General features: G+C 35.7%; 1 protein-coding gene across 2 annotated transcripts in view; it reads right to left on the reverse strand.

The window, feature by feature from the left end:
* The window catches only part of LOC117037272 (ubiquitin-conjugating enzyme E2 E2), a 297302-nt gene that overhangs the window by 260565 nt on the left and 11228 nt on the right, over positions 1-25509 (reverse strand). For both annotated transcript variants that reach the window (XM_033133162.1, XM_033133163.1), the window contains exon 3: positions 23300-23350. In XM_033133162.1, coding sequence (XP_032989053.1) covers positions 23300-23350 — 51 coding nt within the window. The remainder of the gene's footprint in view (positions 1-23299; positions 23351-25509) is intronic.

The following is a 25509-nucleotide window of genomic DNA, read 5'->3' on the forward strand; positions in this document are numbered from 1 at the left end:
TTTTCCATATAAAATTCAGGGTATCTTTTTCTACCTATAAAATCACCCTTATTGGATATAACAATAAGAGGTTAAAGGCTGTACAGGTTTAAAAACGATAAACATCTCCATGGTTAGACAAGGGAAAAATCATCAAAGTTGTGCCACTGATAATCAGTGGCAGCTAAAATACCAAGTAGAAATGAATGTGTAGGCTAAAGAAAAATTCTGAAGCATCATAATTTTCATGTAAGATAAAATATTCTCTAAATTAGCATTAGGTGGAACAAAGTCTGCTGCGTCTTATATTTAAATATTTAGAAAAGGACTAGTTGGTTAAAAATTCATTATTAATGCCCTAAGACCAAGAAAAAGAAATACTAGTTGTAGACAACTGATTCAAAATATTTTAAATACCACAGAAGCATTCAGAAGTTCAATTAGCTTAACCAATGCTAGAAAAATGTCTGTAAACTTGCCAAAATGATTATGCCTGAACTTATGGTAGAATAATTTTTTTGCTGAGCCACAAAACAGTATAATCTTTAACATTAAATAAATTAGTTTCTTAAATAAAGCCATTACTTCAAAATGAGTATATGTTGCTCTTTAGAGAAAATTCAGAATATCAAATACAAAATTAAAAATCAGCATGAGACCTGATATATAAGTGCTCAACATGTAATAATGTTATAATTGAAACTGTCCATATTATTGGCTGTGGTACAGGTGAAGAATTTTGTTCACCAAAAAACCAAATGAGCATAGTGTCATCTGAAGGTTTCTTTTCAGTTCCCTTTGTTTAAACTTCAACAGTTATTTGATCTTTATCTTTCTATTCAGTGATAATTATTTTCAAGCAAAGAAGGTGTGGCACATTATAAGAAATTTGGGAGTTTCCATTGTTTTTATTAACCAATTTATTAACCTAATACAACTTTGACAGTAATAATTCTATTTTTCTCAGCAGAAAGACTTGCGAGTTACAATGTACTACTTCCCTTCTCAATATGATAATTAACCTTGATATTCACCTGCAAAGCGCTCCATCCTGTCAACAGAATAAAATGATCATCTAAATCGTAAAGATTCTAGTAAAATGGTGAAGGCTGTCATCCCTATGACATTTGTATTTGTAAGAAGCACAGAAAATTGTAGAAACGATTTAAAACACATTTCCATAAACTCAACAAATAGTCTTTCTGTTTCAATATACATCCTGGCTTTGTGGACTGCTCATGACTGTACTGGAAAAAACAAGGTATAAGGATGTCATTACTCTAATATCACCTGAAGAATAAAACGATGTCATTACTCTACCCTCAGCTGAAGAACAAAACTCAATGTACTGACTACTACTCTGCAATAGACATTTATTTGTATGAAGGATACTTTGCCTTTAGGATACTAACATTCTAATGGAAGAGAATAGACAATACACATAATCATAAGTAAATGACAGAAGTATATGCTAGGTGTTCCGTCCCCTGGAAAGCAGCAGAGTAAGAAAGATTGGCCTTGCTGAGATACAGTGGTCAGAGTAGGCTCATTGAGATGACATTTGAAGAAAGCCTGCAAGTCAGGTAATAAGTCATGCAGCTACTCAAAAGAGCAACCCACGCAGAGGAAACTGCTAGTGCAGAGACCCTAAGGTGGAAGCATGTCTGACAGGTCTGAAGAATAGGAAAGAGTCCAGTGTAGCAGGGGCAGAGTACAGGCACATCTCAGAGATGTGCGGGTTCAGTTCCAGACCCCCGCAACAAAGCGAGTGTCGTAACAAAGCCAGTCTTAAATCATTTTGCTGGTGGAGGGTCTTGCCTTCAATTTGTAAAAAAGAATGCAACACCTGTGAAGTACAATAAGTGAAGCGCAATAAAAGGAGGTATGTATGTCATCAACAAATACGAGGTGAGGTCAGAGAGATAAAGAGGGACTTGATCACTTAGGGTTTCATAGGCCACTGTAATGGGAATCCAAGGAGTAATATGATCTGACTTTCATTTGAAAAGGATCATCCGGCACATTAGGAATAGACTATAAAGGAAGGACAGAAGTGGGGAGACCTGTTGGGAAGCTATAGCAATTAATTCAAGTAAGAAATGAAGATGGCCTGGACCAGAATAGTAACAATGTAGGAAGTGAGAAGGGGTTAGAGTCTAGGTATATTTTAAAGGTAGAACTAAAAAGGAATTACTGACAGAATGGATTTGGAATAGAGAGAAAGACAGGAATCAAGGACGACTCGAAGATTTTTTGCCTAACTGGAAAGATGGATTTGTTATGTGAGACGAAAAAGACTGTGGATGAAGCAGATCTGGGAGGGGAAACAGGAGTTGTTTTGAACCTGTTACTGTTGAGGTGTCTACTAAATATTCACAGAGTGTTGAATAGGCAGCTAGACACAAAGGTTAAATTTTAAATGATGGGTTTATTTTACAGGCAGCTGAACAAAAATAAAATTTAAAGAATAAAATTGAACTTTAATTGTTAACATCTATTTGACCAGCTAATTGATATAAATTTCCACTATTATAAATCTTTCTTTCGTACATCTAGTAATGCTCCATTATTAAAGGTCACAAAACTCTACAAAAACTCACTGAATACTAAGATACTCTAAGAATTACAATTTCATCCAAGAGTCAGTTAAAAGTGACTATGGGCAAACAGAAAATATTTAGGCTTAAATACTTGGGCTCACAGCTCCACAATACAGATGGCTTAATTCGCTCCTACTGTGTTTCCCCGAAAATAAGACCTAGCTGGACCATCAGCGCTAAAGCGTCTTTTGGAGCAAAAATTAATATAAGACTTGGGCCTTATTTAACTATAATACGTATAATATATAATATAATTAATATAACTAATATAAGTAATATAACATAATATAATACCAGGCCTTATATTAATTTTTGCTCCAAAAGACGCATTAGAGCTGATGGTCCGGCTAGGTCTCATTTTCGGGAAAACACGGTATAATAGATGTATAATGATTAGAGATGAAAATGCCAAAAGGTCCTGTGAGATTTCATCTGTGGCTTTTACTGCAGACATAGTAAGCCCCACAGATTCATAATGAAATCATAAATAGTGCTGTTGTGTACTGCAGAAACAAAACTATTTAATGACACGTTTTCTCCCTAAACAAAATAACTGGATCATTACCATTTATTAAGGATAACATGGTAAAACTGGAATCGAGTACTCATAGTTAATGTAGTAATAAGCACACTGCTATGCAGCTAAACACTGCCATATATCAAGTATTACCCAAGTTAGCTATTTATCTTTTTTTTTTTAGTATTTTAATGGGCTAGTGCATTAACACAGCTTTAAAACAAAACAAAATTAATAAAGTCCTGTAAGAACTGCTTCACTAAAGAATTAAAACTTAAATATATCTAACAATCGAAATGGGGGAAGGTAAAACAGTCAATGGAATATGGGAATGAAAAATGGGAATTATTTGTAAATAAAATGTGAATGTTTAGCCAATTATCCTAACCTTAGATATTAACCAACAGAAGGGAAATTACTGAGATGCCTATTCTCCTAAGTCAGTAATATTTCCAAAATTCAGCTGGCTGCTCTATGATAAAGAACTATAACCAAGAACAAGGCTGGCATCCAAGAGAAAAAGCCCTACGGAAACTGGGAAGAAATGGGAATTATACTTTAAAAGAGGAATAAAAGTTGAAATCATTCTAGTCAAAAGTTGATATGAAACACCAGTATACCTTTTAGAACCTCTTTTGCTTTATCACCCAGTAACTTACCACACTGCCAGGCTTATATAATAGATATGCAATGTTTGCTAAATCCGAATTTCTTCTGATCTCATCCCTCTCCATCTTATTTCACCTTCCTTCTTTCATGGAATCTCTTAAACCTCCCCACCGCCACTCAATATATCACATTTGACTAGCTTTTTTTATTATACAGCTGAATGTTTTCACTATGTTAAGTGAAAGAATCCAGACACAAAGACCACACCTTGTATGATTCCACTTATATGAAATGTCCAGAAGAGGAAATTCCATAGAGACAGAAAGTCAATCAGTGGTTGCCAGGGGCTGGTGGTAGGGGAGGAATGGGAAGTGACTGCTAATACTAGGTATGGGGTTTCTTTTGGGGATGATGAAAATGTTCTGGAAGTAATAGTGGTGACAGTTGCACAACTTTGTGAATACACTAAAACCACTGAATTACACAGTTTAAAAGGGTGAATTTTATGGTATTTGCATTGTATCTCCATTTTAAAGAGCAGCCTGAAGTCCTTTATAGGGCATGAGCTAAAAGCCCACACCTCAATACCTCAGCAGTTCCACGATCAATCACTATATTACAGTATCACAACTGAAGTTCAGAATGAGATCCTAAACTAACAAGAAAATGTTAAACTCAGTACATTCTGCTTCAGAGCTGAATGAAATGCAAAACTCATTTTATCTTAAATGATAAAATACAAACAATTTGGGAACTTAAAGGGACACATTTCAGTTACTCAACACTTCGTTTTCCAAAAACAGACAACTGGACAATTTTTCCATCTTACTGAAAAATGTCTTCTTTCCCCAACTACTTCATTAATCCTGTGTATTGGCTTTTAAAAACAACTTTTCCCCCTGATGTTGTCAGGGAGAAAATCCTGCCCAGCCTTCAAGGTCAGTTCAAGACCCCCTGACTATTCCGACCGTCACCAGTTTGTTTTGTTTTTTTAACTGCTACCATACAGATGATCTGCTCCTAACAATTCAACATTATATAACTCTTTATATTTGCACAATGCTTTAGAGTTCTAGGAGCTTTCGTTTACATTATATTTGATCCTTTTATCATCCTCTGAGGTAAGTGGAGTAAATTCAGTAAATATAAGGAATTTGTTCAATTTCTCGAGCAGATCTTGGACTAACCTTCAGACATGCTGACTGAATTTTGACCAATGAGAAGAAGGCACTCAGTAGGTTTTGAATAAATGAACAAGGCTGTTAAGAATTATCTTACTACTTACACCACGCTTCCTTTGTACACCATCTGCTATTTTTTCTCTAATTATTCCAAGTGGAACAGCCTTATTTCAACAATTAAGATTATAAACTCCTAAAGCAGAGGCCGTATCTTACACTTATTCCACGTCCCCACAGCACTGAACACATCTAGATGAGGTGACTAAAATGAGAAGCCATCCATGAACACTGAATGTATTCACGGTTGTTGAGCTGTATCATCAGAAAAGACAAACTAAACAGGAAAACACTAAAAATAAAATTTTAATCTACACCCCAAACTTATATGAGAGCTTAAAACCAAACTTAAGCTCAATGATTTGAATAAATAATTAACAACATCCATACATTAAGATTCTGTTTATAATTGCATTGTATAGAATATTTTTTACCTTAAGTAGGAGCTTATACCTTTCAAAAAGCATTATTCTCCTAAACAATTGATGGTGGTAAGCTCTGCTACAAGACATAAGACCTAAGACAATGTGACCTGTGAGAATGAAGCAGAGTACCTCATACTGAGTGTAATTAATATAGAAAACTAGAGATTACATTTTAAAGATAAACGATATTTTAGCTGACAATAAATACTACCCCAATTAATGAGTTTTGTAAACATGAAAAACTAATGAGATCAAATAGTCAATGCAACCTCCTAATGAATTTTCTAATCATCTTCCTTTTACTGACATTAGCCCAGCTGATGAGACTTCCACATACAGATGAAAATGCAAAACCTTTATCAAGAGATATTAACAACCAAATAATCTAGGGTCACACACAAGATACTTACTTGTATGCTTAGCTTCTTAGAGAAAAATAAAACATTCAGAAATTCTGTCTTACTAACTGCATAAAAATATTTCAGTGCGTGATTATTATACATCACGCAGTATACCACATTCAGAAAATAATGAATTGTACTCATATGTCATACGACTTCACCATCCTCAAAAAAAAATGAAGAAGAATGCATGCAACCCTTGTAAATACTAACAGTAACTGCATCAGTGACTAACAGTTACTGAGCTCTTATGTGCTAGGCACTACTCTTGTTGTATGCTTTCCATATGTAAACACATAATCTTCACAAATCCGTGCAATTTTACAGATGAGGAAACTAAGACACAGAGAAGTTACATAACCAGACCAAGAGGTTATATATACGTAACCTGGGCAGTCTCCAGAAGAAACTACTGTGCAATAATGCCTCTCTAATTCAAAGTTACAGGTGCCATGTGGGTGCACTGAGAGCAAATTATAGAACAGAGGTGATATCTGAGCTAGGCTTGAAGTCCAAATGGAAGAAATGGAGCAAAGGCTATGCTTATGCACATGTGTAGGGGAAGACTTTCCAACTCTGCAACTTCTATTTGGCCTTGGCACACATAGGTTATAGGCAAAAGTTGTGAAAGAGACAGGCAGTCCACATATCCACAGGAAATGTTTGAGAGCACACTTAAGCCAACCCTGGCTTTACAAGTAGCCTTTGCTGTTCTTCAGGTATAACAATCCTGACAGCTCATTCTCAGCGGCAAAAAGAAAGAAGAGTGTATGCTGACCACACTTAATGGTGTGTTGCAAGAGATGGGAGGGAGGTAGACGGATATAAACTGACATGCTACCAACGACGGCTTCTTCTCTAGTGAGAAACACACTGGATTAACAGAAAGACAATAAATGGTGACACATGCACAACCGGCTGTGTTCAGTCCACAGTCATACTCCGGCTGTGAGTTCTAAAACGTGTTCCTAATTAGGTTGGCCAACATGCAGATGGGAAGAACCCTGCTTCCCAAGGGGAAAGCCTTCCCTCTTGAGCTCAATTATGGAGTCTGGTTAAATAGATAACATGGGTAATCTTGGAAAATTACTCTTGGAATCTCAATGCAACTTGATGGTCTTTATTCACTATTACTTCAGTCATTACTGAGGACAATGAGAAATTGCAATCCTATTCTACTTTTTTATTCACTTGAAAAGTTCATTCAGGATCCACTTTAGACCTACTCACAAAGACTGAGTCTCTCCTCTCTCGACCTCATAGGAACCTCACGCCTGCTCTTCCTCCCACTGCCTTCCAGGAGATGGCAAACTCCTTCTGTCTCCTTAATGACGCCTTCTCCTTTACCCACCTCTAAATATTATGGTTGCAGAGAACTTGTCCTGGGTTTCTTCTTTTTCTAGTCCCTTTCCATACATACCATTTCCCCGAAAATAAGACCTAGCCGGACCATCAGCTCTAATGCATCTTTTGGAGCAAAAATTAATATAAGACCTGGTCTTATATTATACCCGGTATTATATTACACCCTATATTGTATTAGACCCGGTTTTGTATTATATTAAAATAAGACCAGGTCTTATATTAATTTTTGCTCCAAAAGACACGTTAGAACTGATGGTCCGGCTAGGTCTTATTTTTGGGGAAACACGGTAAATTCATCAAATCCTATGTATTTAAATATCTCTATGATAACAACTTCAGACTGATATTGCTAGCTCTCCACTCATGCTCAACTGATTATCTGGCATCTCCATTTGGATTTTTCACAGACATTTTACAATTAACATATCCAAAACAAAACTCCTCATCCTGTTCATCACACCACTTCCCTGCACAAACCTTTCCAACCTCATAATAGGCACCACCATTTCCTCAACAGACTCAAATCCAACCTGTTTTCTCCCTTTTCTCTAACATTCCCCCCAAATCTGCCGTCTATCCATCAGCCTCCTACCAATTCTCCTTCAAAACCTACCCCTCTAATTACCCTCTTCTCCACACCCTAATCCACACCACCATCCTCTCTGCCCGGGATGATGAGCAGCCTCCAGTCTTACACCCACACCTCCAGTCTAGCGGCCATAGCAATCTTCATAAACACCAAACTCTGCTGATTTGGCCCCGGCCTCATTGTGCAGTCTTATCTTGTGCCATCACAGTCCCCTGCACCCTCCCCTTCAATTCATTTACACCAGCTGTCTTCTAGCTGCAGGACACCAGAGCAGGTGCGTGCTTTGGAGTCTCAGCATAAGCAGCCTGGTATGCCGAGCCCTCCACACCTTACGTAGCCAGTGCCTTTTCTTCATTTACTTCTCAGTTTAGATGTCATCTCCTTTAGAATCGCCTTTCAAATCCAAAGTAAACGTCTATTTCCACCCTAAAACTCATCCCATGTTTGTTTTCTTCACAGCAATTATGATAGCTGTTTACTTTCCCCCACCCGTAAGGTAGTTTGGGTTTTATTTTTTAAATACAAGTGCCGGTCTGCCTTCACAGCTGAAATGTAAGCTAGCTCCACAATGGCTGGATGTCCCTTTTGTCTTATTTATAATTGCATCCCCAGTATCCTGCATAGTACTAATCATATAATAGGCCCCCAGAAAACATTTGTTTAATGTTAAATAAATATTAATTTCAAAATACACTCTACTCAGTTTTATTATTCACTTAATCTCGTAATAAGCATGTCCTGAGCACACCAGCACCTTACCATCCTTATTCAAGAATGCTATTTTATTTTGCTGTGTCCCAAGTCCCAGTACCATTTTGAGCCTATTCATAGACTCCCCAATTAATCTCTGACCAGCTGCTTTGTCAACCACGGAGGCTAATCTTATCCCTGAGACAAACTCCCACCTCTTAACAAGGTGGCAAAATGCATTTCTGCTCTATCCTACCCTAATTCTAAAAGCACTTAGAAGGAAACACTTAAGTCTTCATGGGTCAGTATGTCAGCAGATCCCCTCCTTCCCAAGCCTCCAGCAGACCGTGGGGCATCAATCCCACAGTCCTTGACTATGTCTAACTTACAAAGTTAAACGTTGTAAGCACATAAATATCAGTTTAAGCCTGCCTAATCTCTTACTTAGAGAAGTGTGCTTACTCAAATACACGTTCTACTTCGTAGATTTGTCACAACTTCCCAGATGACAGGCCTGACCATGGAGGAGCTGAAGGTCACTGGGTGCATTTCCATGTATGGGTCCAACTGAACAAGTCATCTCTAACTACCTTCAAATAGATACTGAAAATCTGTTCAACCAAAAGCTACCATCTCCAAAATCCACAGTTGTGAGTCCCCAACTGGCTGATTACAAAGCTGCACTCAATTTGCTCATGTCCCAGTCCAAACCCCTACCTTCTTAAAATGATGGCAAGCAAGAGAATGAAAGAATATTTCAAGTACGGAGAATGATGACGTCAGAAATCATGTACAACTCTACTCTTCTGTAAGAAGATCCTGTCAGCAGCCAACCACCGACCCACATCTCTAGTGACCTCAAAATTCAGAGAAACTGTTTAACAGCTTTTCCCCACTTGAAATTGGACACATCTGGCCATACATAATTTGAAGGAGAATCAATTTTAGAAAACTACCCCATGGTAATTTTATAATTATTAAATGTTTTATAATACCTATATTTATTTACATATTTGAGGAGGCTACCCTGAATTTAGTACTTAGACTACTTTGTTATAATATATTCAGAATACTATGATTCTTATTCCATCGGGTTTGTTTGTTTGTTTTTTAAGAATATTACAAGTTTTTCAAAAAGCTGATTTCTATTTTTTTTTCAGTTACAGTTGACATTCAAGATTATTTTATATTAGTTTCAGGTGAACACCACAGTGGTTAGACATTTAGATTTTACGAAGAGATCACCCTGATAAGTCTAGTACCCACCTGGCACTATACATAGTTATTACAATATTATTGACTTATTCCCTATGCTGTACTTTACATCCCCGTTGACTATTTTGTAACTACCAATTTGTACTTCTTATTCCCTTCACCTTTTTCACCTTCCAAGCTGGCATCCATCAGTTTGTTCTCTACATCTATGAGTCAATTTCTGTTTTGTTTTGTTTGTTTATAATTGTTGTTTAGATTCCACATATAAGTGAAATTATATGGTATTTGTTTTTCTCAGTCTGACTTATTTCACTTAGCATAATACCCTCTAGGTACATCCATCTTGTCACAAATGGTAAGATTTCATTCTTTTTTTAAGGCAGAGTAATATCTCATTGTATATATATGTACCACTTCTTTATCCAATTGTCTATCAATGGACACTAGGTTGCTTCCATATCTTGGCTATTGTAAATAATGCTGCAGTGAATAGTGGGTGCATGTATCTTTTCAAATTAGTGTTTTTGATTTCTTCAGATAAAAACTCAGAAGTGAAACTGCTGGGTCATAGGTAGTAATATTTTTAATTTTTTGAAAAATCTCCACACTATTTTCCATAGTGAGTATACCAATTTACAATCCCATCAACAATGCACAAGTTCCCTTTTCTCCACATCCTCGCCAACACTTGTTTGTTGATTTATTGATGACAGCCATTCTGACAAGTGTGAGGTGGTATATCACTGTGGTTTTGATTTGCATTTTTCTGATTAGTGACATTATGCACTTTTTCATATGTCTATTGGCCATTTGTATGTCTTCTTTGGAGAAATGGCTATTCATGTCCTCTGCCCATTTTTAAATTGGATTGGTTGTTTTTTTTATGTTAAATTATACGAGTTCTTTATAAATTTTGGATGTTAACCCCTTATAGGATGTGTCATTGGCAAATATATTCTCCCAATAGGGTAAACTGTCTTTTAGTTTTGTGGGTTTCCTTTGGTGTGTAAAAACTTTTTAGTTCAATGTAGTCCCATTTGTTTATTTTTTCCCTTTCCCCAGGAGATATAGCGGAAAAAAAAAAAAAGAAAAAAAGAAATTACTAAAAACAGTGTCAGAAAGTTTACTGTCTGTTTTCTTCCAGGAGTTTTATAGTTTCGGGGGTTACATTTAAGTCTAATCCATTCTGAGTTTATTTCTGTATATGGTATAAGAAGGTGGTCTAGTTTCATTTTTGTGTGTGTATTTGTCCAGTTTTCCCCAACACCATTTATTGACCAGACTGTCTTTACCCCACTGTATATGCTTGCCTCCTTCCTAATAGATTAAATGACCACGCAGCCATGGGTTTATTTCTGGGCTTTCTATTCTGTTCCATTGGTCTGTCTCTGTGTCTGTTTTCATGCCAGAATGATTACTATAGCCTTGTAGTATAGTTTGGTATCAGGTAGCATGATACTTCCAACTTTGTTGTTCTTTCTCAAGATTGCTGTGGCTTTCATGGTTTTTAAATACAATGTATTTTCACCTTACACTATATAGTGAATTATTAATTTCCCATTAACACAGATAATTAAAATTGAGTAAGTCTGCTACAGAAATATTGGAGGCTTCTTCCAATGTCCATTTGAACCTTTAGGCAAAGGTTATAATGAGGTTCTTTTGGTACTTCAATAACTAAAGCCACTTGGATACAGTCTAAGACATTTGGATAGTGCCAGAAGTACTGTCTATCCAACTCAAATTTAGAGCATAACACACAAGGATTTGTCTCAATGTATTAAGAAACTATCCAAGACAAAGTATCTATTATATAAACTCTAAAAATTCCTAAAGGCTTGGACACCAACATAACAGGATAGTAAAATTGAATTCTTTTGCCCTTTCTTAAAACTTGTCTGTCCCTTTCCCCCACCTCAAATCCCAGCTGTTCGCAAAGTAGGGTCATAACACAGTTGAAGTATCATTTATAAACCAGGCTGTTGCAGAGCATTTACTGAGGTGATGCACCCTCTGCCTTAGGGCTTAGCTAAGGGAGAACATGATAGTTAACTCAGAAAGGATGGAGAGAGACTACTCCTACCCAGTCCCGTCCTACCTCAGTCAAGGGGGTCTGACTCCCCAACCCACACAGTCCTACTTTCTCACGTTCTAGACCATCTTTCCCTGCCCTGGCAGGCTCGGGCTAGTGCCAGTCCTCCACTTGCAGACCCCCTTACTCATTACCAGGCCACCTGGAATCCACATGTTGGGCTTCATCCACCTGCTGACTTGAGCCTAAAACCAAAATGTCAATTGCTGAAAGCAATAAGCAGTTTTGTTTGTTTAGAAACTCAGAAACTCTGCCCTAGCTTCAGGCAAGGGTTTTCCTCCTGTACTTGCAGCTGATTCTAGTTCACCATTTGCATGCAGGTCTCAGATCTTTCTGCTCTGATGCATTAGGCCACAGAATTTTGCCCTAGCCTACAGACATGACAATTATCTTTTCATAACACTGGAAAAAAGTTTTAAAATAAATGTCTCTTAATGAGTAAGATCATAAATGAAATAAGCAGTCCACATGTACGCATATGTGTAAAGAGCAGTGGTTGTTTCTTCAAAATTTTGAATTTTCTTTTAATCCTAAGATTTTTTTTGGCTCATAGAACATTTACATCGGAAGAAACACATCCCAAATAAACCATAAGGACGCAAATCATATTTTTTCCAGGACCAAAGGGAGGAAGGGGAAACCATGAGTAGTGCAAACAGTTTGTTATATAGTTTAATAGACTTGAAGGTATGCATGAATGCTGTCCAAATGAATATTCAAAGGATTCGCATTCAATTATTAACTCAATTTCATGTTGGTATTTGATTAACAGTAATATTTCTATTTCCTAAGTCAGATAAGTGGAGTTTATGAAACAACAATAATCTGGGACCTATCAAATTGATAGATATTATTTATGTACCTAAACCCCACATCAGGCTTTTATTCCTCATGTTGTTCATACATTGTCCTTTTCCTATAAATTTAAGTTATGAATACAGAAGGAAACAAAAGCCTCATTTATTAATCAGATAGGGAACTGATAACAGGATGCTTTAAATAGGCCAATCAACTATGTAAATTACGTACCATAGGCTCCAAAAGGGCAAAGAGGAGAGGAAAAATGAGTCACAATCCATGGGTAAGGAGGACAAACGCTGATAAAAATATCATTTGTCTAGGGTCCAACAGCTGGGAAAAACCATTCTAGTACTACCTCACACCTGGTATCTGAAAATCCTCTGAAAGAAGCAAACAGGTTCATTTTTAATTCCTCCAGAGATGGGACATGTATTACCTCCTGAAGTCACCCCCATTATTTCTCCAGACAGCTCTGACTAAAGATGAAGCCTTTACATCAAGAAGAAAATGGTTTCCTTCTAATTTAACACAGCAGTGCTAGTTCTACTCCCTGAAATCACACAGAATAAGATTAATCTTTCTTCCATTTTATGGCTCTGAAAACAGTTAAACACAGCTATTATGACCCCCTCACTTCTCCAGACGAAGTAACTCCAATTCCTTTCAAATGTACTTCATGATCACAAATAACAATTCCCAATTTTCCTTGTTTACATTAATTGTATCTAAATTTTCTAAGTGTATAAAATGCATCCATTCTATCAAATAAGCAACACACTGAACTGTCAGAACTAAATGCTAGTCCTAGCTTTGTCATTAAACTGTGTGTCTTGGGAAAGTACCATTTTTTCTCTGGGCTGGAGAGAGTGCGACCATAAGCTTTCCAGTTTCAATATCTTATGACTCTATCTAAAAACAATGATTTGCCATTATCACTTTTGTTTTGTTAAGAAGTTCAAAACAAATATTTAACCAATCTTTATAATATTAATATTTATAATGGTTTTTTACTTACTTAAGGGCACTGTGCGTGATGCTCTAAAAAATAATAGTATTTACGAGTCCCTGATTCTTAGACTACCATGGTGGTTGATGGGAAGTGGGGAGACAAACACATAACTACAAGTATGCAGTCATGTATGTATGTATGTACTTATGTAGTATAACTACATAACTACAAACACCATTTAAAAAGGCCAAAACGACCTGGTAGTTTACTCTTACCCGAAATTGTAATGAAGCACAGAGTTAAGCTTGAGAAGTCATTATTTTCCGAGGTCTCTATTGTGCGCCATAGTAGTCACTAGTCACATATGGCTCTCTAAATTAAAATTAAAACCAAGTAGAAATAAAAATTCATTTACTCAGTTGGACTAGCCTCCTTTCAAGCACTGAATAACCACATATGGCAGGAGCTACTGTGTTGGACAACACAGATACAGAACGCTTTCATCGTAACAAAGTTCTGCTAGGGCCAGGGCTGTCCTAGACTGATTCACCCACATCCTGTCTGCAAATGGAAGAAGGCACAGCGAAGTCTCAAAGCATTTGGTCTCCAACATCTGAAGCACCAAGGCTGAAACCCTAGTTGTGCCACCTACCTGCTGTGAGCCCTTGACAAGTTACTTAATCTCTGTAAGCCTGTCTTCCCACCTAGCAAGTACTGTACTGTCTAAAACTAGTTAGTATCTACCTCAAGGATAGTCATGAATATAAAAGGAGATAATGCTGGTAAAAGCACTCAGACACTGACTCAAACACTGGAAGCTTTCAACAGCTGTTAGCTCCCTTAGTCTAATGAACCGCATGTACTTCATAGGTGCACTGAACCAACCGAATGCTAAGATTTGAAATATAAAGATTAAAGAAAAGGTTCTCACCCAGTAGGTAAAACAGGTACCACATGAAGCATCAGGAGAACTGACAACAGTGGGGTACAGGAGAAGAGGGCACTGGATTCTAGGTGGAGGGAACAGCAGGTGCCAAGGCAGAAACCCTGGCTCTGGTATGAAGACTCTGCTTTTCGTCGTTTTGAATTATTCCTAAGCTTCATCTTCCATACAGGTGAGATTGGAGAGAGAATCTACCTGCTTTATATTACATCAGAAAATCAATTTTAGCTTATAGCTCTGCCTGATTCTATTATACATTTTAGAATAATGTGCTGCTTCTACACAAATATGGATTTAGATATGCCTTTAAAGGTTCCCAGCAAGTCCCTCAAGTAAGTAGACATTCTAAATAAATAGTTCTAAATGAACAGTTACAAAAATCAGAGTCAAAAAGTAAACTCTGACAGCAGAAATTAAAAAATCTAAATTTGCACTGTTCTCAAAATAAACATACTAACAAAAGTTTTACTTCTTATTTCAATAATGTTTAGTTGATAAAAGATATTTAAGTCTATGAATATAATAATCACTGTAAAGAAATGCTTTGGGTGTGCTAAAAAAAATACAGTTTTCAGGACATCTTAACAGATAAAAAAGCTATGGGAATTAAAATATTACATGTTAGTAATATGACACTTTCCATCTAAAGTGCTTAGGTAATAAATCTGAAATAATAACCAGTTATAAAACTAGGCAAACTTAAACAGGTGATAAAATGTTCTGTTGCTATTATAAAATATAATCCCAATGTGATCATTTAATATATGTTTTTTCAGACACATTCTTGTACTGTTTTTAAAGCAATAAAGAATAGAAAAAAAGAAATAACATATTAAAGACCAGAAGTAATGGGCACTAAACTCCCTTTATCACTTAACATTTTCTTTTATTATGAAATAAACATTTTTAAACCTGTGGTTAAAGGCAGATGAAAAAAAATTACATTTTGAAATAAGAAAGCAATGAATTTTTCTGGTGATTTTATTGAGATAGTTATGTCTTCCCCAAATACAGTTCTGAAATAAAGGTACATGACAGCAGACAATTACACCTGAAGTTCCCCATGTAAAATAATATCCCTTTGAGACGCTATGTTGGTTGTACCCCAGGAGAAAAGGCAGCCTCAAGGTAAAGGCAAAAAGAAAACAGTCATATTCCTGGCAGTAGTAAAAGGAGGGCACCTTAAACATTATAAAAGGTATGAAAATGAGAACATAAACAAGCTTGAAACTGAAGTCAACAGAACATTAGGTAAGACCATGCTTTCTCATTTTCTGTCACACTGTACACATACTCCAACTCTTCAGCTATACAACCTGCAGGTTATATTCCAAACAATTCTTTAGCTACTCTAACCACTCAGTGCCTCTAGAATGTTATTTAAAGACTTTTGTCTTTGTTAAGTCCATGCGAAACCACTCAACACTGTAACAATGGAGTCAAAAACTCATAGGAGTGAATAAAAAAAATTCCTCAGTTTATCTGTACTAAAGAGAGATGGATATGAGTAATTCAGTATCCTACATATCATAGACGTTTAATATTTATTTGAATTTTATCATGTTAGTGACTCCTCAGAAGAGGCATTCCAGCATTCTGCTAACCAATATACATTTACATCACTATTCAGTTATACATACTGCTTATTTAACTAATAATCTGCCTTGCTCCGAAAAGACACTGAGGCAGCTTAAAAATTTTTTGTAGTATTAAAGTATAAAATGAAGATATAGCTACAAAAGGGAGTTTGAGTAAGAAAATAAAACACAACCAGAGTTGAGGTTTCTACACAAAATGCAGGTGATTACTAAAGACACAAAGTGAATAAGGCTATTAGTTTCAAGACTACTAAAGTAAAAAGGGGAAGCATTATCAATTTTAAGATCCGCAGAGGCCACAGATACTGGGAGTTTCTACCAATAAATACCATCATTCTCCTAATCTTGGTTCTCTAAGCATCTATATATCTTGCGTCTCAATTAGTTATAACCAGATCTGTAAGGATTACGGACTACACCTGGATATCTTCTTGTAGACTACACTGTCCTAGCAAAGCTCTAATACTCAGCCCTCAATAAGGACTAAAGGGAACTGCAGAGGAACACGACCTATCATCAGGTGAGTAGCAGGCTAATTGGGCAATAAAAGGGCAAACATCTGCCCACGGTGAGTCAGGAATTGTCAAATGTAAAGAAATCCTTCACGTGGACAAGTGCCAGTACTAAGAACACTAACATCGATGCATACCAACCAACACACACAGGAGGGAGTGTGGGAGAAATCACTACACTCAAAAAATAACTTTTCAAAAGGTTCCAGCTAAATACTGTCTCATGGAATTCAGAAATACAAGTCAAACATCGTACAAATGGTATTTTAGATTGCCTTGCGTGTTGATTTTTTCCCGTTTTTCCCTTAATTGAATCACATATAGTTAGCCACAAATGTAATTCTGAATGTATTTCTCTATCTAGTCACACATGCGGCATAATAAAGAATGAAAGATCAGAAAATCTGGGTTTAAATCCAAATCAACCATTTCTAGTTGTACAACCCTGAGCAAGTTACTAAACTCCAGGAGTCCCACAAAGAGATTGAAAAGACTGAACAACATCATGTATGGAATTCCTTGAAAAGCTATAAAATTCTACATAAATATTACTACAATCACCAAAAAAGGAAAACAATGAGTGACAATAATTAGATTTTTGTACTGTGGCTTTCTAGAGATCACACCTATGTAGACACTGCCCCAATTTCTATCTCAATGACTTCCTGCTGCTCTATGATATAGTTTTAAAAAATGTTAACCCATGCATACATTTTCCCTACACACTGTTTCTATTACTATAATCTGGAAAATATATTTTCCTCTATTAAATGGCTCTCATCAAGAGTGAGGTCAGACAATGGGTAGGTACACGTCCAGTCATGGCCTCTTCTGTCCTGGGAATGCCGTAACTAATTTGTTAAGACAATGAAAAGGAAATCAGAGGACTTACAGTTTCTGATTCAAAACTCACTACAAAGCTACAGTAAGCAAGACTGTGTGGTACTGGCATAATGAAAGATATACAGATCAATGGAACATAATTAAGAGTTCACATATAAACTATCACATTTATGATCCATTCATTTTTCAACAAGGATGTCAAGAAAATTCAATGGGGAAAATGGTCTTCTCAGCAAATGGTGCTGAGATCATTGGGTATCCATGAGGAAAAGAATGAAGTTGGACCTCTACCTCACACCGTATCAGGCTGGTGCAAAATAGTAACTGTGGTTTGAAAGGTTTAAAAAAAAAAAAAAATTGCAAAAAACGCAATTATTTTTGCACCAACCTAATATAAAAATGGATCAGAGACCAAAGTATAAAAGCTAAAACTAAAAAATGCTCAAAAGAAAAATATAGGCAGAAATCTTCAGAGTCTTGGATTGAGCAATGATTTCTTAGAAATGACACCAAACACACAAGCAACAAAATAAAAAACACATAACCTGGACTTCATCAAAATTTAAAACATTTGTACTTCAAAAGTCACTAGCAAGAAAAAGAAAAAACTATCCACAGAATGGGAGAAAATATTTACAAATCCTGTATCTGATACAGGATTTTACCCAAAATAAAGAAAGAACAATTACAACTCCACAATGAAAGCACAACTTAATTTAAAGATGAACAAAGGATTTAGATAGACATTTCTCCAAAGAAAATACAAAAATGGCCAATAAGCATATGAAAAGACGGTAGTCATCATCACCATCCATCATGTAATCAAATCAAAACCACAGTGACATACTGCTTCACACCCACTACGATGGCTATCATCAAAAAGAGATAATAACAATTGCCAAGGCTGTGGCAAATCGGAACTCTCATACATTGCTATTAGGAAAGTAAATGGTGCAGCTACTTTGGATTACAGTCTGGCAGTTCCCCAAAAACTTAAACATAGTAACTATATGACTAAGCAATTCCATTCCTGGAAAAATGAAAACAAATGCCCACACAAAACCTGTACACAAATGTTCACAGCAGCATTATTCATAATAGCCAAAAAGTGGAAACAACCCAAATGTCCATGAACTGATGAATGGATAAGTAAATGTATTATGTCCATACAATAACATAGAGACAAAAAGGAAATGAAATGCTGATGCACCTTACAACATGAATGAACCTTGAAAACATGCTTTGTGAAAGAAGCCAGACACAAAAGACCACATATTGTACGATTCCATTTATACAAAATGTCCAGAATAGGCATCAATAGGGACAGAAAGTAGACTGATGGTTGCCTAGAGGGCTGGTTGGTGGGAAAGTTGAGAGGAAATGAGGAAGTGGCGACTGCTAAAAGGTATGGTGTATCTTTTGGGGGTGATAAATGTTGCAAAATTGATTGTGATGGTTATACAACCCTGTGAATATATAAAAAGCCACTGAATTTTACGCTTTATATCTCAATAAAGCTGTTACAATTTTTTTTAAAAGTAAAGCAGAGCCAGTGTTCAATGAATGTAGATCTACTGAAACAGCAATAAAAAGTGAAAACTGCTAGCATAACTGAACTACATCCTCTTCTTTAGTATCTCCTCCTTTTATTTTCTCAATTACTAAATCAAAAATCAAAATCCAAACGAATCATTTTACCGTAGTCTCTACTCGTACTTTCAAAAAGTAATAAGGATCTCTGTCCAATTTCCATGCTCATAAAGCTAATACAAACTTGGGTAGTATCATATCATACTAGAATTTGAATTTAGCTGCTTTGTAATTCAGAAAACAAGTTATCCTCTGCACAACAAAATTTTTAATTTTAATTTGTAGATTTTTCTAGCAAGCTGCCAGTTTTCCACCAGCATCAAGGAAATCATAAATAAATACACTAGCACCTTTACAGAGTTAAGATGTACTTTTGACAATTTATGAAGAATCCTGCAGGTTACAATATAGTCATTTACGAGGGGCAGGAATTCTACCTAAGAGAGCATGAGTTTTACCCACTCCTTCCTGCTAAACGGGTGTGCAAAGCACTGACTTAGTAAAGCAATTCTAGCCAATAGCCCAGTACGTCCAACTCAGCTGGAGGTTAAGAAAATATTTATGAATCTTCAGAGACCTCACAATAGAGCCCTTGCAAATGTTATGGGTCAATTATGTTATCCATTATCCATAAGAGACGAGGCCAAGCAAAGTATATTCTACTATTTATAGGGTTATACTCTTATGTATATAACCAAATTTCACCCAAATTATCTATAATTCTCTATGCCTATAGCCGTACAGAACTTACGATTTCATGAACAGAAAATTTTTTCGTAGCTGGACTGTAATTTTGTTTTTGAACATTAACTTTTATGTTGTAATTGTTTTTTAAAAAAACTCGTAATTTAACCCAGTTTTTTTTTTTTTTTTAAACTGGATTGTTGCATTTTTACCTCAAGGATAAAATTAAAGTAAAAAGAAAACTGAAAGATGTACAGGCATGTGCTTCCTATAAGAAAAAATAATTCAACTTATTATCAAAGTATTTTGTGCATACTCTTTAAAAATAATATTCAGGCTCATTCAAAACCCGAAAAAAAAAATTAATACTACAGTAGCTTCCTCTAAAAAAGCCTTACATAAACTTATCTATCTACACTAAGTGACATAATTCAGGGAGACTTTATATTCCCAACAAGCTCAAATGACACTCTTGTAGAATACTTTTAACACAAGCTAGTTCCTTCAATATGATTGCAAGAATTGCTGACTTCCCATAAGAGATGCACCAAAATTCATTAGTCCCACCTCTAACCTAACATACACACAGAACCGGGCAGTACGAGTCTGTTAAGGTTCCAGAAAATAATGATAAACCACAGTTTAAGTGGAACATAACACCCACACAATTCCACCAAGACAACAGACAAAATCATTCTCCACACCAATTGCCTGAACAGGTAAACCCACAGAAGTTCCCTTCCACATAATCTTTACCTTTGAAAGCAAGCTAACAATTATCCAGACCACCAAAAGGCAGGGTTTTGAGAGGCATGTGTACTGGGAAAGGTACTACACAAAGGGAGCACTAGGGGAATAGGATTTTTACTCCTCCTATTAGGCTGATGGATTTAATTTACTATACTTTTATAAATTAATTCCTTATAGCCATTAGGACACGCATGAAAGCAGCATAGAACTTTAAAAAATCAACCACCAAAGCACTATTAAACTTCATGCCAAAAATAAGCCCAACTAAAATTAAGCTCCAACTTCTCTTTTCCAAGATATTATAGTAACCGCATTCTCACTGAAATATATAGATAGGCAGATTTACTATAAACCACAATCAAATATTTGACACCAAACAATCCAAAAGCCACATAATCCACTAACAAGCTCACTGAACAAGTGTATGAAGCAGCACAAACAAGCACATAGGGAATATAGAACTAATCACCACTTCCCAATCAGCCACAGCACAGAGGATCCTCGCTGGCCAAAAGCGAGCACCACATACAGGAAGATGGTGGACACGATCTTTAGCTCTGCCTGATCCTGTCCAATCAACTACTCTGGGATCAATAAAAGGATCCAAAGCCACTGCACCATAGACCTCAACCTCACTTTTAAAGCAAACTTATTGGCTATCCAATCTCCATACCGTTAAATGGATTTTCTTGCAAATTCCCATAAGCAAACAAATTAACCAAAATAGGTATAGGCATACCTAATTTTATTGTGCTTCACTTTACTGGGCTCCACAGATGTGTTTTTTAAAAATTGAAAGCAAGACCCTCCACCAGCAAAAAGATCACCACCCACTTTATTGCCACACTTGCTTTATTACGGTGGTCTGAACTGAACCCGCAGTATCTTCAAGGTATGTCTGGACCTTTCTACAATGCTGTATGTCAATTAGCTCTCAGTAAAACTGGGAGGGGGGAGAATACAACAAAGTAGGTATCTTTCCTGAAACTGTCTGAAGAGCTTTATATGTGTGACATCACATTTTAAAACCAGTAATGATATCATTAACTAAGGCTCAATGTGAAAGGAAACCTCCACAATTCAGATGACACCATAAACTTTTCTTTTTTACTTTAACTAGAACTATGGTTTAATTATTTTAATTTATTTAAATAACTATTATGTAATTTATTTCCTCACTCTTAAGTTTTCATGCATGTTTACAATATATTGGTTTAATCAAAGTTAAATTATCTGTAATAAGCCAAAGCTAAAGTAGACTAATGTATTAGAAAATAATACATCCTACAAATGTGAGCACATACACATTTTTACAGCCATGAAACCAAACTGTACACCCTGTATTGGGTAATCTGTTATTTTCATCCAACAGTATATTACAAACATTTTCTCAAATTTCAAAAAAAAAAAAAAGAATTTATCTGATAGCAAAGCAGCAGTGTAACCATCACATGATATTTTATATGGATTTCACTTCTCCAAAATGAGTCTTAAACAAGGTAATGAAAACAAATAAACTGGTTTATTTTTCCAATAATCTGTTGTCAAAATTTAAGCAGCTATATAAACTAAGTTCACCAATCCATCGTTTGTAAAAAAGGTTACAAAAGTATATATGTGGTAAAACACACTTTATTAAAAAAAAGATTCAAACAATTAAAGCAAATACTATTCTAAGAAACAAGGGATTTTAGGTTTAATTCAAATTGGAGTTTTTCAGTATATCAATTCACTTACATGAATTGGCCCCCAAAATCTAAACAATGATAGGCCATCTGAAACAGCTTTGATGTAATATAGTCTTAAGTGCAACAAAAAGTCTTACTGTTAAACAGTTTTACCTAACAAAATGTGTTATATTTGACACATTCTTTGAACATTATTGCAAGTTTAAATACTGTATATGACTCTCATGTAAAGAACGGTATTAGATTCACCACCAACATAATAAACCTTATAGAATTATTCCCTACACAAAACAGTTGTCAACTACCCAACTATCAGTATAGCCATTTGAAAAATTTTTCATTGGTATCTATAGTTGCCATCTTTACTTTCACATAAAAATAAGATCAGCAAAATCAGAAATCATACCAAACAATAAATTCTACCTGAATTCAATACAGGAAACATTTCCTATAATGTGCCCTCTCACTTTCAATCCATAAAACTACCAATTTAAACTATAAAAACTCCCTATTGGCCTGGTTCCAACGGTGACCTCAGATCGAAACGGAAAGAAATGTCCTAAAATAGCCAAACAGCCATCTTCCAGCCTCTGCACCAGACCCAACATACAGTATAAAACTGGCGGTTATTTTTCTCCTCTTTCTCTATGTACCTGCATATCATTAATCGTTTCCAGGCAAATACTTTTACTTCCTACAAGTAAACTGACCAGAAAATTGATGACATGTGGTCATAAAGGAGAGTATTTTCAATTTAACATCATTGCCTCAAATCACCTATTCCGACTTAATCACAACTGATGACTATAAGAAATAATGTAAACCAGGAAGAACAGTTTAATGTTCCAGCACTTTTAAAAATCAATTTTCAACAAGATAACAATTGAATAATTATCAAATAGCAAATATTTCAGCCACACTATTATTCTATCATTAAAGAAATCATTTAAGGCCCCAACATCTCTTCTACTAAAATTGTATCTGTTACCCTACAATTGCATTACTCTGCTTTTTGGCAATTCCACTCTACCACTACATACTGAATATTCCATTTATGCACAGAAACCAAAACCACCACCACTGGCTTTCAGTGATTTAAATCCAAATCAGAACAATGTGTTTACTAATAATCAGAGTATGACAACAGTTGCATATCAAGCCAACAATTCAATTATAATTTCTGCAAAAGATAAAAATAAATAAAAATCCACAAGTACTTACCTACAGTTGGGAGGAGGGTCCAATGTAATTTCTGCAAGTTCTTTCTGAATTCTTTAAAATAAAGACAAAGAAAGTTATGTTAAAATGTCTTCACTCTCTTTTTATGTCTTTAAAATGTTATACTTTTACACTAATATTTCCCATTTGTAAGTTTTTTAATTTGAAACACTAATTCTGTAAATCATCAAAATACGACAAAATACTATTTTTGTAAATCATTTACAATAACAACAAAGTAGTAATTTCTACCTCAATTCTAAAAATGCACCTACTACAAAGGGTAACAAGATTGGCCGCTGTCAGTGCATGCAGCCTGTGGACGCTTCAAGGCGACTTCAACTAAAACATCATTAAGCCACTAATTACAATAACCAAAATTTCTAGTTTAAATTGGGAACTTTTGCCACTTATTTCTGGATCATTCCAACTTCTGATTTGTACTAGAACATCCCCATACAAGATGAAAAGATGATCATATGAAGCTGAATCCAAACATCCTAATCGATCCAATCAATTAAAGAAACGATTGTCAGGATTTCATTCCAACACGTGAAATTGTTATCAAAATATGTATGGTATTCCTCCTTGAAGATTCTAGGTTGGAGCAGACTGAGGTCTTCAGGTTTGACACTGTTCTTTCTGCTAGGACTATCCTAACAATACGTAAATAATCACTTTAATGTCATTGCAATGAACTTCATGCAAAGAAAAGAGAACTTTTTTAAAAAACCTGCTTTTGTCCTCATGTGTTCTTTTCACCTTGGACTTTTAGCTGCACCTAATGCCCTATATACATACAATGAAGGCTACGAGTGCTACACTGTTTTGTAAGACAATACTTAGCAAGCTCTTAACTATCATTCATGCATTATTAAACATAGGCTTTGTTAAACCAAATACAAAAAAAAAATTTCTCAAAAGCATTTCATTTCCTTTGCCTTGGTTTTTAAATGTGAGATTCACTGACTGCTGGATGCCTGCTGTCTGGTAATTATTGTGACAGTATATGGACAACAGCTGACTAAAATACCTTAAAAAGCAAAAATCTGAACAAAAATATTTACTCTCAAATTCATTCTATGTCTTTTTCAAGGCAACAAATGGAACTACTGGAATAGATGCGACTCCTCCAAGAGGACTGGCACCAACTTCCTAAAGGAATTACACGCTACTAATATAATTTCCACTACTCTAAGCCATGTGATTCAAAGTTAGGGAGGCAGTATAAAGCAAAGCAAGACTAATAAATTCAAAGCCAAGAAAACTTTCATTTTAATTCTGCTATGCCATTAATTGAGAGTTCTTGGGTAAAAAGACTGCTCAAACCTGCTCTCTCTCAGCCTCAGTTTTCTGACCTATAAAATGAAGAGGTTAACTCTTCATAGAACAAATTCCATGATCTCTTTTATTTTTAAAACATGATTTCCTTCTAAAATGCATTCTATGATATGTTTACATGCATATAAAGTACATATGGCCCACAATTAAATGAGAGAAGTCTCAAAGATCTGATATAGGAGAACACCCTTGATGGATTTCACACAAAAATATACAACAGGCCCTTTAAAACTCAGTGGGTAAGCCCAGGTTAAAGACAGGAAACTGAGCATACACACATACATTCACCTCCCACTCCTTCAGGACCCCACCTGGTGGGAGAAGACACAGAAAGTGCAAAAAAGAATAAACAACAAAGATAAGGGGATGATCACTAATGGACGAGAAATTTCAGTATACTTCTGGAAGACAGAGTGGATGGGTGAAATTAAACAGATTGAGATGGCCAATTGCATAAAGATATAATAAAGACACATTATTCAAGGGGGGGTGAGGGGGGGAGAAAGTCAACCAGAAATCCAGAAGAAAAACACTTCAGTAAGAAAATCATAGGTCAAATAAGAGGGAAACTAAAATGTAAAATAATTTTAATCAAGTAACAGATATTAAGGGGAAAAGGAGAGACTTGATATATTTTGCCTAAATGCTATGACTCATTGGGTAGCCTCGAGATCACTACATTGGACTTGTAGGAAACCGAATCCTAACATCCCGGTTGGTCTGGCACTGCATATTTAATTATAGTAAATGTTCTCACAATTTACTGCTTTTATTTATAAATAAAGCAGAGAATATGGGTTGCACTACACAATATAAATGTTAACTATCCTTGAGGATGTAGTTATGTGTAGCTAATCAGCTAAAAGTGGATG

The sequence above is a fragment of the Rhinolophus ferrumequinum genome, chromosome 17 (genome assembly GCF_004115265.2).
Source record: "Rhinolophus ferrumequinum isolate MPI-CBG mRhiFer1 chromosome 17, mRhiFer1_v1.p, whole genome shotgun sequence".
NCBI classification, from domain to species: domain Eukaryota; kingdom Metazoa; phylum Chordata; class Mammalia; order Chiroptera; family Rhinolophidae; genus Rhinolophus; species Rhinolophus ferrumequinum.